The sequence below is a fragment of the Entelurus aequoreus genome, linkage group LG01 (genome assembly GCF_033978785.1).
Source record: "Entelurus aequoreus isolate RoL-2023_Sb linkage group LG01, RoL_Eaeq_v1.1, whole genome shotgun sequence".
In the NCBI taxonomy this organism is placed as follows: Eukaryota; Metazoa; Chordata; class Actinopteri; order Syngnathiformes; family Syngnathidae; genus Entelurus; species Entelurus aequoreus.
In genome coordinates, this window is record NC_084731.1 from 15,864,877 (window position 1) to 15,880,861 (window position 15,985).

Below are 15,985 nucleotides of genomic sequence, written 5' to 3' on the forward strand. Positions count from 1 at the left end.
AAATAATTTATACTATTTATATGAAGAAAACACGTGTCTGCCTCGTTCCTCAGACAACATCAGCACCAACAGTCAAAGCTTCTTTTATTATGTACACGATGAATTTGTCAAACAAACTAGGAGGTGTAAGAAAAAAACCAGCCGAGAAGAATCCACTTTGTTTTACATGTTGATGACTCTCGATAACTTCTGGACTCTGTTGAGCAGCAAGTCTCCCTTCTTGATGGTCTCCTGGTACTGCCAGTTCTTGCTGTCAGGTCTGCAAGAAGAAGAGAAAAAAGGAAAGGGTGAGGAAGTTTTCCCTGAAAAGGAGCAGAAGTGATGATTGTTACCGGTTTGTTTCCACGATCTCGTTGACTTTATCGATCTTACAGTGCAGGCGTCCTGCAGCGATGAATCGAGACAACTCCCTGAGGACAGAAGATTGAAGGCGCTAAAGAAAGAACTTTTGATATCAGGTCTGCAGTGGTATCGGACAATGAAGTGATATCTGTATTTTTTATTATTCTACTAAATATTAACGTAATAGATTAGTTTCCAATCAGTATTAGCCGATTTTCGTGAAAAAAAAGTTAATTAAGTGATTGTTATTTCTAATTAATACTGTAATCTGACAAGTTGGAACACTTTGACAGCCAATTTAGACCCGGAAATGGCGAGAGCGACACAAAAAGGCGCTTCTCCGTGAGGATTATGATACAATCTTCATCTAAATGGGAATATAACAAGTCGGCACCCTGGTGACAGCAGACCTTGTACAGTGAGTGATGTTTTATTATGTTTAGTTGTCTGGTGAAGTCTACTGTGAGCAGTAAACATTGATGCTGTTAAAAAAAAAGAAGCAAATTATGTAATGCAATTATGAAACTAATGTGTCGTGTTTGCCTAAAATGATCAAACTGACGTGTATATTATTCACATGTGAATAACATAAATACAGTCTATTATACAGCATTATTCACTTGTGAATAATGCTGTATAGTAGACTGTACATGTGAGTAATGCTGTATAATAGACTGTATTTTATATTATTCACATGTAAATATAAATACATTCTATTATACAGCATTATTCACATGTGAATAATATAAAACAGTCTATTATACAGCATTACTCACTTGTGAATAATGCTGTATAATAGACTGTACATGTGAGTAATGCTGTATAATAGACTGTATTTTATATTAGTCACATGTGAATAATATAAATACAGTCTATTATACAGCATTATTCACATGTGAATAATATAAATACAGTCTATTATACAGCATTATTCACGGGTGAATAATATAAATACTGTCTATTATACCGCATTATTCACATGTGAATAATATAAATAGTCTATTATACAGCATTATTCACATGTGAATAATGCTGTATAATAGACTGTATTTATATTATTCACATGTAAATATAAATACAGTCTATTATACAGAATTATTCACATGTGAATACCATAAATACATTCTATTATACAGCATTATTCACATGTAAATAATGCTTTATAATAGACTATATTATTCACATGTGAATAATGCTGTATAATAGACTGTATTTATATTATTCACATGTGAATAATATAAATACAAATACAGTATTATACAGCATTATTCACATGTGAATAATATAAATATAGTCTATTATACAGCATTATTCACATGTGAATAATGCTGTATAATAGACTATTATTCACATGTGAATAATATAAATACAGCCTATTATACAGAATTATTCACATGTGAATAACATAAATACAGTCTATTATACAGCATTATTCACATGTGAATAATGCTGTATAATAGACTGTACATGTGAGTAATGCTGTATAATAGACTGTATTTTATATTATTCACATGTGAATAATATAAATACAGTCTATTATACAGCATTATTCACATGTGAATAATGCTGTATAATAGACTATATTATTCACATGTGAATAATGCTGTATAATAGACTATATTATTCACATGTGAATAATGCTGTATAATAGACTGTATTTATAGTATTCACATGTGAATAATATAAATACAGTATTATACAGCATTATTCACATGTGAATAATGCTGTATAATAGACTGTACATGTGAGTAATGCTGTATAATAGACTGTATTTTATATTATTCACATGTGAATAATATAAATACAGTCTATTACTATATTATTCACATGTGAATAATGCTGTATAATAGACTATATTATTCACATGTGAATAATATAAATACAAATACAGTATTATACAGCATTATTCACATGTGAATAATATAAATATAGTCTATTATACAGCATTATTCACATGTGAATAATGCTGTATAATAGACTATTATTCACATGTGAATAATATAAATACAGTCTATTATACAGCATTATTCACATGTGAATAATGCTGTATAATAGACTATTATTCACATGTGAATAATATAAATACAGTCTATTATACAGCATTATTCACATGTGAATAATATAGTCTATTATACAGCATTATTCACATGTGAATAATATAAATACAGTCTATTATACAGCATTATTCACATGTGAATAATATAAATACATTATACATGTACAGTCAAAAGGAACATATGCATTATACAGTCTGATGGCTGTCGGCAGTCAGTAATTGGTGGTGTCGATACTAAAGGCAGTGACCCCATTTTTCGGACTATAAATCGCAGATTTCATGGGATTTAGCGATTAGGAGTGACAGATTGTTTGGTAAACGTATAGCATGTTCTATATGTTATAGTTATTTGAATGACTCTTACCATAATATGTTACGTTAACATACCAGGCACGTTCTCAGTTGGTTATTTATGCCTCATATAACGTACACTTATTCAGCCTGTTGTTCACTATTCTTTATTTATTTGAAATTGCCTTTCAAATGTCTATTCTTGGTGTTGGCTTTTATCAAATACATTTCCCCCCAAAAATGCGACTTATACTCCAGTGTGACTTATATATGTTTTTTTCCTTCTTTATTATGCATTTTCGGCCGGTGCGATTTATACTCCGAAAAATACGGTAAGCCATTTTGGTCCCTATTGACTTCCATACATCACAGTGACAACTTGACATGTTAAAATGTTTCAGCACATGCCTTCCAAACACTAGGAACAATGGTGTTGGCTGTAATTACAACATAATATTCCTTCATATCCAATGTGTTTGCATAGTTGTTCAATCAAAGTGAGACTTCTGCCAACAAAGGTCTTCAATGTGCTAACAGTGCACTACCGTGCTAAAACCTAATCTTAAATATTCCTCTTTGAAACAAATATTTTGGAAAATCTTGCATAATTTGTGTTTTTTCCTTGATAAATGTACATTTATTTTAAGCTTGTTGAAAAAATACATGTTTGTCGTTTTTGTGTTGAGCTGTTTAAAAAACATTTCATTAAAGCAAACTTGTTGTCCAGTCATGGTAATAAAAAGGTGAAATCTACCTCTTTCTGCAATAAATTCAGAGTTATCTATGAACAAACTGCGACTAGTCACGATTAAATATTTGAACCGTTTGACAGCCCTAAGATAATTGCTAATAATAGTTAGGTTCCCTATAATGTTGTAATTGTGGTGATTAAATAGAGAGTGAGACTGCTATAATGATAGTGATGCTGTAAGATAGTTTTACACAACAGACTTCACCAGCAAAGACGTCCCCTCATGGCGAGCAGAATAAAGGTGGGTGTGTACTCACTGGTCGATGAACTCGGTGCTGACGCCAAAGGCCTCGGCCATGTAGCCCAGGGTGAGAGAGCGGTAGGACTCCAGCAGCTGGCTGTAGGCCTGGATCCTCATCTCTCTCACGTAGTAGCGGTAATGTGGGGCAAAGAGCCAGTCCTTCTTCATCTCCTGCTCCACCGTGGCTGTGGAAACACAAACACCACAATGGAAAGGATCTACACACATCCTATTTTCTGGACTATAAACTGCTACTTTTTCCCCCCCACACTTTAAACCCTGCGGTTTATAAAACCGTGAGGCTAATTTTCTTCTCTAACGGCCATGATGTTTTGTATTCAACAAATAGTTTTCATATTACACCGACAGAGACACCGATACGCTGTGTTATTGTTTGTGCTGTGGCGCCATCTTTTGGACGAGTTAGCTCACTGCGGGTTGAAAATGTACCTCCTGTTTTGTGCCTTAAACCGGAAGTACAGGGGCCGTATTTATCAAGCGTCTTAGAGTGCCATTTTACACTTAAGTCTTTAGAATTTGCGACATTTAGTCCTTTTCTCAAAATTAAGAATAAAAGCTATTATCAACTTTCTTAAGTCTAAGAATCACTCCTACTCTCCACGATATTAAAGAGACCTTCAGAGGTGTCTTAAGTGGTTAGGAGTTGCCAGCGGGGGATGGCACTGAGGCGAGAGAGACGTGCCCGAACTTTCAGGGAGGCTTTGTTTAAAGACGAGCAGCTAATCAAACGGTATCGTTTAGACAGAGCGGGTATTATTTTTGTCACAGATTTAATAAGGGGCGTCATCTCATCAGCAACATCACGCAGCAGAGCTTTCACAGCAGAGCCACCCACACCAGTTTCGAATTAGTTGCCTAATTAATGAATTGGAAAGAAAAGGAAACATTTATTTTTGATTCATTGCCAATATTGTTTGTTTGTTTTGTATTATTTTGTAGTTTATTGTCAAAATATACACTCCCATTGTCCACTTAAATATTTCTAAGATATTTCTTTATTCTTAGACAAGGGATTCCCTTCCGTGATTGGTCATTTCTATGGACACAGAAACGACGTCACCTAAAATTCCGTTTACGGTACCTAGTAATGTCGTAATTCAGCTCTGAGTGTGACACTTAAGATTCAGTCCTACACTTCGCTGAAAGTGTGAGTAAGACGCTTGATAACTAACTTTTAAGTGCAGCTTTCAGCAAAGAATTTCTTTACTCCTAAGTCAACTCTTAGCAGACTTCTTAGGAGTAATTCTAAGAAGTTTGATAAATACGGCCCCAGGTCTCATTTTGTCTACGATTTGTCCATAGCTTTCCGACTCAAAAGGATTCTGTATTCACCACTCCAAGCGACGTTTGTACATTTTACAATAGAACTAAAACTATTAAAACATGTTATGTCTGTAGGAGTGTTTTCATGCATATTTGTCGTAATGTAATCAATAGCCAATATGCTAACAGGTTTACAAGTGTCTTTGTTAGTATTATTAACTTACAATTGCATTTTTTTCTGTTTCAGTTTCGTACATTTTGACCAAAATGTCTCTGAGGAGTTATTGAGTCTGTTTAGCTGATTGGAGAGCAAGCTTCAGCAGCTAGTGGGTCCATGACCATGACTTCTGTTTTGTTTGATTTTCCTGTTTTACTGCCGTGTTACAGACACCGTTTGGAAACAAGTAAGTTATGTAGATCAGTGTTTTTCAACCACTGTGTGAGATACAGTCTGGTGTGCCGTGGGAGATTATCTAATTTCACCTATTTGGGTTAAAAGCATTTTTTGCAAACCAGTAATTATAGTCTGCAAATGATGTGTTGTTGTTGAGTGTCGGTGCTGTCTAGAGCTCGGCAGAGTAACCGTGTAATACTCTTCCATATCAGTAGGTGGCAGCCGGTAGCTAATTGCTTTGTAAATGCAGGAAAAAAGGTGTCTTATGCTTAAACCAAAAATAAACAAAAGGTGAGTGCCCCTAAGAAAAGGCATTGAAGCTTAGGGAAGGCTATCCAGAACCAAACTAAAACCAAACTGGCTACAAAGTAAACAAAAACAGAATGCTGGACGACAGCAAAGACTTACTGTGGAGCAAAGACGGCGTCCACAATGTACATCCGAACATCACATGACAATCAACAATGTCCCCACAAAGAAGGATAAAAACAACTGAAATATTCTTGATTGCTAAAACAAAGATGCGGGAAATATCGCTCAAAGGAAGACATGAAACTGCTACAGGAAAATACCAAAAAAAGAGAAAAAGCCACCAAAATAGGAGCGCAAGACAAGAACTAAAAACACTACACTCAGAAAAACAGCAAAAAAGTCAAAATAAGTCAGGGGGTGATGTGACAGGTGGTGACAGTACACCTACTTTGAGACAAGAGCTATAGTGATGCATGCTTGGTTATGGTTTAAAGTCATATCCAACGACTTTTTACTTTTAACTGAGTTTATGATTTCTGCTAGTCGTATGCCTACGGATTTTTGGAACGCAAAAAATGTGCCTTGGCTCAAAAAAGATTGAAAAACACAGATGTAGATAAACATTTACAAAATCTTTCGTAGCGGTATATATCTGCAGCTTAAAGTCAGGTGTGGCTAATATATGAACCGTATTTTTCGGACTATAAGTCGCAGTTTTTTTCATAGCTTGGCCGGGTGTGCGACTTATACTCAGGAGCGACTTACAGTATGTGTGAAATTATTAACACATTAGCGTAAAATATCAAATAATATTATTTATCTCATTCACATAAGAGACTAGACGTATAAGATTTAAAAAAACTGCGACTTATAGTCCGAAAAATACGGTAACTAGTTGTTAAATCGTGGCTAGCCTTGATGCTAGCAAGACATTTCAGTTGGTATTGTCACATACTCCTATATTACATATAATAGGCTGGCTAAATATGTGTTAACTGATCATATTCCTTACTCATTTTGTGTTAAAAACAGGGCTGTCAAAAATAATAAGTTAGCTCATGTGATTAATTACAAAATATAACTGCATTGATCATGTATGTACCAGATTATTCAAAAAGTATTTTGACTGTACATGTTTTACCTTAACCGCAAATGGTTACCGTATTTTTCGGACTATAAATCGCAGTTTTTTTTCATAGTTTGGCCGTAGGTGCGACTTATACTCAGGAGTTACTTATGTGTGAAATTATTAACACATTAGCGTAAAATATCAAATAATATTATTTATCATTCACGTAAGAGACTAGACGTATAAGATTTCATGGGATTTAGCGATTAGGAGTGACAGATTGTTTGGTAAACGTATAGCATGTTCTATATGTTATAGTTATTTGAATGACTCTTACCATAATATGTTACGTTAACATACCAGGCACGTTCTCAGTTGGTTATTTATGCCTCATATAACGTACACTTATTCAGCCTGTTGTTCACTATTCTTTATTTATTTTAAATTGCCTTTCAAATGTCTATTCTTGGTGTTGGCTTTTATCAAACAAATTTCCCCCAAAAAATGCGACTTATACTCCAGTGCGACTTATGTTTTTTTCCTTCTTTATTAAGCATTTTCGGCCGGTGCGACTTATACTCCGGAGCGACTTATACTCCGGAGCGACTTATACTCCGAAAAATATGGTATGTTAAATGAAGAGTTTCTGTCTCTGATAGTTGATATAATAATGTAACTGCATCATTAAGCCTACATGTCTTAATGATGCAGGGATTCATCCATGGTGTTCAGGGATGAATAGTCTCTCCTATTGCTATTGTACTATTTTTCCAGCTATAGTTACATTAATCATTAGTAATGCAGCAGCCTAGTTTTGAATGGCAGGGTCCCTGCTATCACATGTTGATAAAAATATAACATTTACATAATAAAAATCAACTACAGGCTTCCCAAATGCTGTAATAAATTAAGCACGATGAGTTGACTTGAAACTGTTTAATGTTGCACTTGTTATATGTAGAAGAAAAGTTTTGTCATTTTATTTAATCTGAGCAACAACTTGAGGCAGTTTAATGTTGATTAACGTGGGCAGAATTATTAGAGTGTTCCCAATGTTAAAAGGATAAAGCCATTGTTTACAAATTTGGTAAATAAATAACCAAAACATTTATATTTTGTTGTTTTCTTACTGTACCGAAAATGAACCGAACCGTGACCTCTAAACCGAGGTACGTACCGAACCAAAATGTTTGTGTACCATTACACCCCTACGGTGCTCTCTATAGCCCGGACATTTCCGTACTTCGAAGCAACAGAGAAGGTGAAAGGATTCTCACCCAGAGACTGGAAGAAGACGGAGTAGCGACACTCGTAGAGGGAGAAAAGATACTGACGCACGGCAGGCAGACTGTGCAGCACCTCCAGGATCTCTGCACCTTTTATGACCTGGAACAAAACATGGCCGTCATCTAAAGAGCGCGGGAGACATGTTCTCCTACTGCACCTTTTCACGCAGGTCCGGCCGTTTGAGGGCGATCATGCACACGTAGACCGTGTAGGTGACGAAGGTCTTGTAGTCCATGAGCTCGTAGGACGTGAAGGTGGAGACAGTGTCCAGGAAGAGCTCGGCGGCCTGCTTGAAGTCCCTGATGGCCACGCAGTACAGACCCTGGTAGACTTTCAGCCGGTTCCTCCTGTCCCAGTCCCCGCCCTCCTCGATCAGGCTGCAGGAGGAGAGGAGGTGTGGTCGGTTTGAGAGACAAATGCGACAAAAAAGCGACATCACCTCTTGGCTTTCTCGGAGTTGCGCGTGATGAGGTCACTGTCCATGTAGAAGAGGCCGATCCTCAACAGGTAGAAGACGATGTCCAGCCGGTGACCCAGAGCCACGGTTTTGTCATAGGTCTTCCTGAAGGCTGTTAGGGCGCTCTCCTGTGGAGGCACAAGTGGACTTTTTACACATGTGTGCGTGCAGAACCAGAGAAAGTAGAGCTATCATTTCATCATCAATACATGCTATGCAAAAACTGAAATCTAAGTAAGATTGACTATCTCAAATAAGGCTGATATTTGCTTATTTTCTGTCTAATAAGATAATTCTTCTCACTAAGCAGATTTTATGTTAAAGTGTTTTACTTGTTTTACGTGTTTTGGTCCTAAATGATCTCAGTAAGATATTACAGCTTGTTGCTGAGATTTGATGACCTATATTGAGTAAAACATGCTTGAAACCAGAATATCAACTGTTGCAAAGCTGTGTCATCAACACTCACAAGTATAAAACTACTTTTTTAAAGTAATAATTTGAAGATATATATCGTGTATCGTGACATGGCCTAAAAATCTTGAGATATTAATAAAAAGGCCATATCGCCCAGCCCTACGGTACGCTACTGTCAACCAGGCCAGATCCATACATTATACTAACCAAGGCATATTTGCTTATACACAGCTGTTTTGTACACTAATGTACAGTAATGTAAGAAAAACAGGTCATTAAAATGCAGTGCACTACTACACTAAATTAACATGCAGTACAGGCCAAAAGTTTGGACACACCTTCTCCTCATTTAATGTGTTTTCTTTATTTTCATGACTATTTACATTGTAGATTGTCACTGAAGGCATCAAAACTATGAATGAACACATGTGGAGTTATGTACTTAACAAAAAAAGGTGCAATAACTGAATATGTGCCAAAATCACCACCCTTTGCTCTAATTACTGCTTTGCACACTCTTGGCATTCTCTCCGTGAGCTTCAAGCACACCTGTGAAGTGAAAACCATTTCAGGTGACTACCTCTTGAAGTTCATCGAGAGAATAACAAGAGTGTGCAAAAAGGTAATCAGAGCAAAGGGTGGCTATTTTGAAGAAACTAGAATATAAAACATGTTTTCAGTTGTTTCACCTTTTTTTGTCAAGTACATAACTCCACATGTCAAGAAGACAGCCAAAAAAAGGTTGGCAGATGAGAATACATCTAAAGGTGAAATGTAGTGTAGAAATGCAGCAAATTGCAGGAAATGTAGTCTTGATTTTCAAAATTTTCTTTCAGGGTTTGCGTGGCAACACTTTGTGCCGTAATTAATTTTCCTCTTTTTTCTGTCAAAAGTTTTTCTCTTTTTTCCCCTCAAAAGGTGCACACATTCCTGCATGCAATTAACAAAACAAAAGAAAAATGCTCCTTTTCATTCATCTTTTGTTGTGTCTGGTTGGGGTCTTTGGGGTTTTAGCGTGTTTTTGACTTTTGCAGCATTTTTCTTTTGCATTTGGTTTTGATATTGCTGTATCGATGTGATTGTAGCACTTTCCCATGCAGTTGTTTTTGACTGCTGGATCCTTTCTGTGTTTGGAGCGTGCTAAATTGCCCCGCCAGCCAGCATAGATCTGTGCTGCGAGGGCTGGCGAATGGACGTTCTGTGGGGTATTTACCTTGTCGCCGATCCTGATGAGGTATTCGGCTCTGGCCATCATGGCATCTCTGATCTCACTCTCTCCAAGGTTCTTCTCAGCATCCTCCAACACATCGTCAAGCCTCTTCAGCTCCTCCTCGTTGGCCTTCTTCATTTTGCTGAGCAGGTCACCTTCCTGCTGCCACTTGAGGTCCTTGCACAGGCTTTCATAGTAGGGGGCCATGTCTAGACAACACAAACATGCATCACTCAATAGGGCCGCACGGTTAATCGACATTCAGGTTTTAATTAGTGCGATAGATAACCGGGGTTATTTTATTCCCCCGCCGTCACTAACATTTGAGTGACAGACATGTTTGCCAATCGGAATTGTTGAGCCTTGCGTTTATTCGCCTCTCGCTTCGAACAGAGGAAGATGTCTCACTCTGTGAATCGCTCTCAACACCTGAGCACGTTTTTTTTAAAAGTAGAATTAACTAAGAGCAGTCATTCCCTATTTTTGTCTCGGTGGGCGGAGAGCGAGGCGCCAACTTTACACCCACAGGAAGCACGCCAGTAAGAAGTGCCGGAAAATAACAAAAATTAGGAAGAAAAAAATAAGACTACAAAGCCAAATGTCCCGTTGTGGTAATATTTCAGCTTCAAACTGGAGAAACTGGATGGGCAATATGAGCCCATCAACACAGACGAACGAGCGAGAATGCCGTGATCTGGTAATGGCAAAAAACAAAAAGACAACGTCCCACCTCTTTTTTTCCAACTGGGGGGAAAAAATGCACTTTAAGATGTGCAATATTTATTTAAGTAAAATGTTTGTTTACAGAAATGATTTGATGTATTAAATTAGGGCTGCAACAAACGATTAATTTGATAATCGATTAATCTGTCGATCATTACTTCGATTAATCGATTAATAATAGGACAAAGGAGACAAACTAATTTTCTATCCTATCCAGTATTTTATTGAAAAAAAAACAGCATACTGGCACCATACTTATTTTGATTATTGTTTCTCAGCTGTTTGTAAATGTTGCATTCATAAATAAAGATTTATTTTTAAAAAATTAAATAAAAAAATTTAAAAAAAAATTTTAATTAAAAAAAATAAATAATCTGCGCATTCGCATAGCATAGATCCAACGAATCGATGACTAAATTAATCGGCAACTATTTTAATAATCGATTTTAATCGATTTAATCGATTAGTTGTTGCAGCCCTATATTAAATTCTTCCGGGCTACAATATACACCCCCGCTACCACCAAACCCCCACCCCTCCGTGCGTCGGTTGAGGTGGGCAAGGGCGGGGTTTGGTGGTAGCGGGGGTGTATATTGTAGCCCGGAAGAGTTAGGGCTGCAAGGGGATCTGGGTATTTGTTCTGTTGTGTTACGGTGCGGATGTTCTCCCGAAATGTGTTTGTCATTCTTGTTTGGTGTGGGTTCACAGTGTGGCGCATATTTGTAACAGTGTTAAAGTTGTTTATACGGTCACCCTCTGTGTGACCTGTATGGCTGTTGACCAAGTATGTCTTGCAGTCACTTACGTGTGTCTGCAGAAGCCTCATACAACATGTGACTGGGCCTGCACGCTGTTTGTATGGTGAAAAAGCGGACGGGACGACGGGTTGTAGAGGACGTTAAAGACAGAGCTATCACGGCACGTCCTTAATATTGTGGTCCGGGTGAAAATCGGGACAAATTCGGGAGAATGGTTGCCCCGGGAGATTGGCGGGCGGGGCACTGAAATTCGGGAGTCTCCCGGAAAAATCGGGAGGGTTGGCAAGTATGTTGCTAGGGCGGAATAGCCATTCAAAGAAGGTGAATTCATTAAAAAGTGCATGTTAGATTTTTTTAGGAAATCTTTTCTTGCGGCCCAGCCTCACCCAGTTTCTGCATCCAGTGGCCCCCAGGTAAATTGAGTTTGAGACCCCTGTTCTTAAAGTGTGGCACCTTGAGACAACAATATATTGATTGCCAATCTAAGTAACATGGCTTCTTTCACTCGTTATTTTCGCAGTTTTATACATTTTTATTAATATAAAAATCGCAAATCGAAATACCGCATTTTTGGGAGTATAAGTCGATCCGGGGTATAAGTCGCACCGGCTAAAAATGCATAGTAAAGAAGAAAAAAAAACATATATAAGTTGCATTTTTTTGGGGAAATGTATTTGATAAAAGCCAACACCAAGAATAGACATTTGAGAGGCAATTTAAAATAAATAAAGAATAGTGAACAACAGGCTGAATAAGTGTACGTTATATGAGGCATAAATAACCAACTGAGAACGTGCCTGGTATGTTAACGTAACATATTATGGTAAGAGTCATTCAAATAACTATAACATATAGAACATGCTATACGTTTACCAAACAATCTGTCACTCCTAATCGCTAAATCCCATGAAATCTTATACGTCTAGTCTCTTACATGAATGAGCTAAATAATAATATTTGATATTTTACGGTAATGTGTTAATAATTTCACACATAAGTCGCTCCTGAGTATAAGTCGCAAGTAACATGACTTCCTTCACTCGTTATTTTCGCAATTTTATACGAATCGAATCGCGATTTGAAGAGAAAAATCGCAATGGGGTTTGTGCTCAAAATCGTTCAGCCCTATCACTTAACAAAACTGACAAACTATTTACTTTGTGACCCAACATCGATAACTGCAAAAGTTATATGTTAAATGAACTTTGACGACAAGTATTATTTTGATAAAACTATACTTATTATTCAAGCTAACGTCCTAATAATCGGTCATGTGCTCTTGCTGTTAGCATGAATTAGCACACAACGTTTAACGGATTCCTACTCTTATTAAAACAGTTAGACAACATATGTATACATAATATGTTTATATTGTGTGTTAAGTTGAAAAATAAGATAATAGTCATGCTAACTCACTGTTAGCTTTGATAGCATCCATGAGCTCCGTCTTCACTTTAGCATCTTGTCGATGGCCGTCCATTGTCAGCAAGAACTTCAGCTGCGCTATCCTCAGATCGGGATTCTTGGGCAGACCCTCTTCTTCGAGATTCTCCAGCGGCATTTTGTCTAAAGGTGGACACTAAATGGATATAAATAAGGGATTACTTTAAGGCGGACAGGCGGCAGGTATGATCCTAGCCAACGATGACTCGGGCAAACACCGGAGTGTGTTGTTTCCGCCCGCCTGTCAGTCAACGAGGAGGGAAAACAACACCGGGTTTTGCTTGCTGCCCCCTGCTGGCCACACTACGAAACAGCAACTCACTTTGAAATAAGATTATTAACGAATCACTTGTTTTTTGGCTAGAACTATGTTATTAATACAAATATGATTCAACCAAATTATATACGTTTTATTATTTATTATTTTATGGAAGAATAATAATGATAATGGTTTGCTTTATTTCAAACATGTACGCATAGATTATATAAAAGTAAATTACACGTTTACACGTTTGAAAAGGAGTCGGAAAAAGCAGATTTTACTTATCCATACCTCACATTGATTACTAATGATTTGTTCACTTTCTGTGTTGTATATGCTATTTTTTAATAGTAAAAGAAAGTTATAAAATGTACAAATACACCCAAAAAATAAGCGCTATAAAGTTCTTATTGATCCACGGGTGTCCAAAGTGCAGCACAGGGGCCAAGTGTGGCCCGCAGCTAATTTTCTAATGCCCCGCAGCACATTCTAGAAATACTGTTACAAGAAGAAAAAAAACATTAGGTGTTGAACAGGTGTAATGTAACCGGTGTTTGGAAAATTAGCATTGAAATTTGGTAATTTTCCAACCAATATTCTACTACACAAATACGTTGAAACAACATGCTTTTTGACAACGTTTAATCAATGTCGGGTTCTGACTTTGATTTGACCGTTGAAATTAGGTAATTTTCCAATCAATATTCTGCAACGTTGAAACAACATGCTTTTTGACAACGTTTAATCAATGTCGGGTTGTGACGTTGATTTGACCGTTGAAATTTGGTAATTTTCCAACCAATATTCTACAACTCAAACATAACACTGAAACAACATGCTTTTTGACAACGTTTAATCAATGTTGGGTTCTGATGTTGATTTGAACGTTGAAATGTGGTCATTTTCCAACCAATATTCCACTACACAAATACGTTGAAACAACATGCTTTTTGACAACGTTTAATCAATGTCAGGTTCTGACTATGATTTGACCATTGAAATTTGGTAATTTTCCAACCAATATTCTACAACTCAAACATAACGTTGAAACAACATGCTTTTTGACAACGTTTAATCAATGTCAGATTCTGACTATGATTTGACCATTGAAATTTGGTCATTTTCCAACCAATATCCTACAACTCAAACATAACGTTGAAACAACATGCTTTTTGACAACGTTTAATCAATGTCGGGTTCTGACGTTGATTTGACCGTTGAAATTTGGTAATTTTCCAACCAATATTCCACTACACAAATATGTGGAAACAACATGCTTTTTGACAACGTTTAATCAATGTCGGGTTCTGACTTTGATTTGAACATTGACATTTGGTCATTTTCCAAACAATATTCTGCAACGTTGAAACAACATGCTTTTTGACAACGTTTAATCAATGTTGGGTTCTGATGTTGATTTGACCGTTGAAATTTGGTAATTTTCCAACCAATATTCCACTACACAAATACGTTGAAACAACATGCTTTTTGACAACGTTTAATCAATGTTAGGTTCTGACGTTGTTTTTACCATTGAAATTTGGTCATTTTCCAACCAATATCCTACAACTCAAACATAATGTTGAAACAACATACTTTTTGACAATGTTTAATCAATGTCAGGTTCTGACTTTGATTTGACCGTTGAAATTTGGTCATTTTCCAATCAATATTCTGCAAGGTTGAAACAACATGCTTTTTGACAACGTTTAATCAATGTTGGGTTGTGACGTTGATTTGACCGTTGAAATTTCGTCATTTCCCAACCAATATTCTAAAACACAAATATGTTGAAACAACATGCTTTTTGACAACGTTTAATCAATTTCAGGTTCTGACTTTGATTTGACCGTTGATTATTGGTCTAATAAAATCTACTATATCTTTCCCTTCACACTTTTTAAAGGTAATAATTGTTTTGTTTATAAATCCTTTAAAATAGAAGATAAATACTTAGCTGAACATCATAAAAAAGATGGATTAAAATTGATAGTTAAAAGGTGCATTAACTAAAACTTTACTAAAAAGAGAAGTTTTGAAATGTTTCTTAAAAGTTTCAACACAGTCAAGATCACGGAGGGACTGGTGCAAGTTGTTCCAGAGTCTGGGAGCTTTAGTCTGAAATACCAGGTCTCCACAGGTTTTAAAACAAGTTTTTGGGATCTTTAGAAGACCCTGGCCTGAAGACCGGAGGCTGTGCCCTGCAAGCCAATAAAGACTGGATGAAATGGGGGGTGATATGGGCTGTTCTGGGTGCACGGGTCAAAAGTCTGGCAGCCGCATTTTGTAGTCTGAAGTCTTTTTAGCGTCGATGTACAATATCTTCTCTCACTGGGACGCTGACTGATGGGATGTTCATATATTTTCGTTTTATTGAAGAATTAATCTTAAACCTTTATGCAGGCTAAAAAAGAAAAACAAAAGGTGCCGTAAACAAGCATCTTTTTGTGTCTTTTTTTGCCATCTACGGGTCTAAGTTAGATGACAAAGTTGACCAACTGTTAAGTACGCGTGGCATGTCGATGCCAGAGGTCGTCTTTCCAAGATGCATTGGAACGTCAGGAAGCAGCTTGCAGGTAAGAAGAATGATTTGTTCTTAATTGCCGTGCGCACGGCACTAAAAACAAGAATGGCTTAGCCAAAAGGATGCTAGTCGAAAACATGAACTAGGTTGCAGGAACGAGAACATAACTTGTTGCATGGAAGCAAACAAAGCATCTATACATCTAAGCCGTAGATGTATAGACG

At 36.8% G+C, this 15,985-nt stretch overlaps 2 protein-coding genes across 2 annotated transcripts in view; one reads left to right on the top strand and one right to left on the bottom strand.

Annotated features, from left to right (window-relative positions):
• Positions 1–67: 67 nt before the first annotated feature.
• On the bottom strand, positions 68–13,232 carry psmd6 (proteasome 26S subunit, non-ATPase 6). Its single transcript, XM_062044550.1, has 8 exons — positions 12,949–13,232; positions 10,055–10,260; positions 8,407–8,552; positions 8,125–8,344; positions 7,958–8,066; positions 3,698–3,866; positions 333–410; positions 68–259 (listed from the first exon to the last, which is right to left on the bottom strand). Exons 1-8 carry the CDS (start codon positions 13,091–13,093, stop codon positions 163–165), a joined length of 1,170 nt encoding a protein of 389 aa, XP_061900534.1. The 5' UTR covers positions 13,094–13,232; the 3' UTR covers positions 68–162.
• Positions 13,233–15,753: 2,521 nt separating this feature from the next.
• Positions 15,754–15,985, top strand: part of slc2a9l1 (solute carrier family 2 member 9, like 1) — a 25,973-nt gene continuing 25,741 nt past the window's right edge. Inside the window, exon 1 of the mRNA XM_062064398.1 lies at positions 15,754–15,813. Within this exon, the coding sequence (XP_061920382.1) occupies positions 15,754–15,813 (60 nt within the window). The remainder of the gene's footprint in view (positions 15,814–15,985) is intronic.

What these genes read in the sequence shown, in the direction of transcription:
- psmd6 (XM_062044550.1), bottom strand. Translation starts at nt 13,093, where the DNA reads ATGCCGCTGGAGAATCTCGAAGAAGAGGGTCTGCCCAAGAATCCCGAT. An exon ending in GGATGCTATCAAAGCTAACA is followed by an intron (nt 10,261 to 12,948) that starts GTGAGTTAGCAT and finishes TGTGTTGTCTAG; the next exon opens with ACATGGCCCCCTACTATGAA. An exon ending in GGCCGGACCTGCGTGAAAAG is followed by an intron (nt 8,067 to 8,124) that starts GTGCAGTAGGAG and finishes GTTTTGTTCCAG; the next exon opens with GTCATAAAAGGTGCAGAGAT.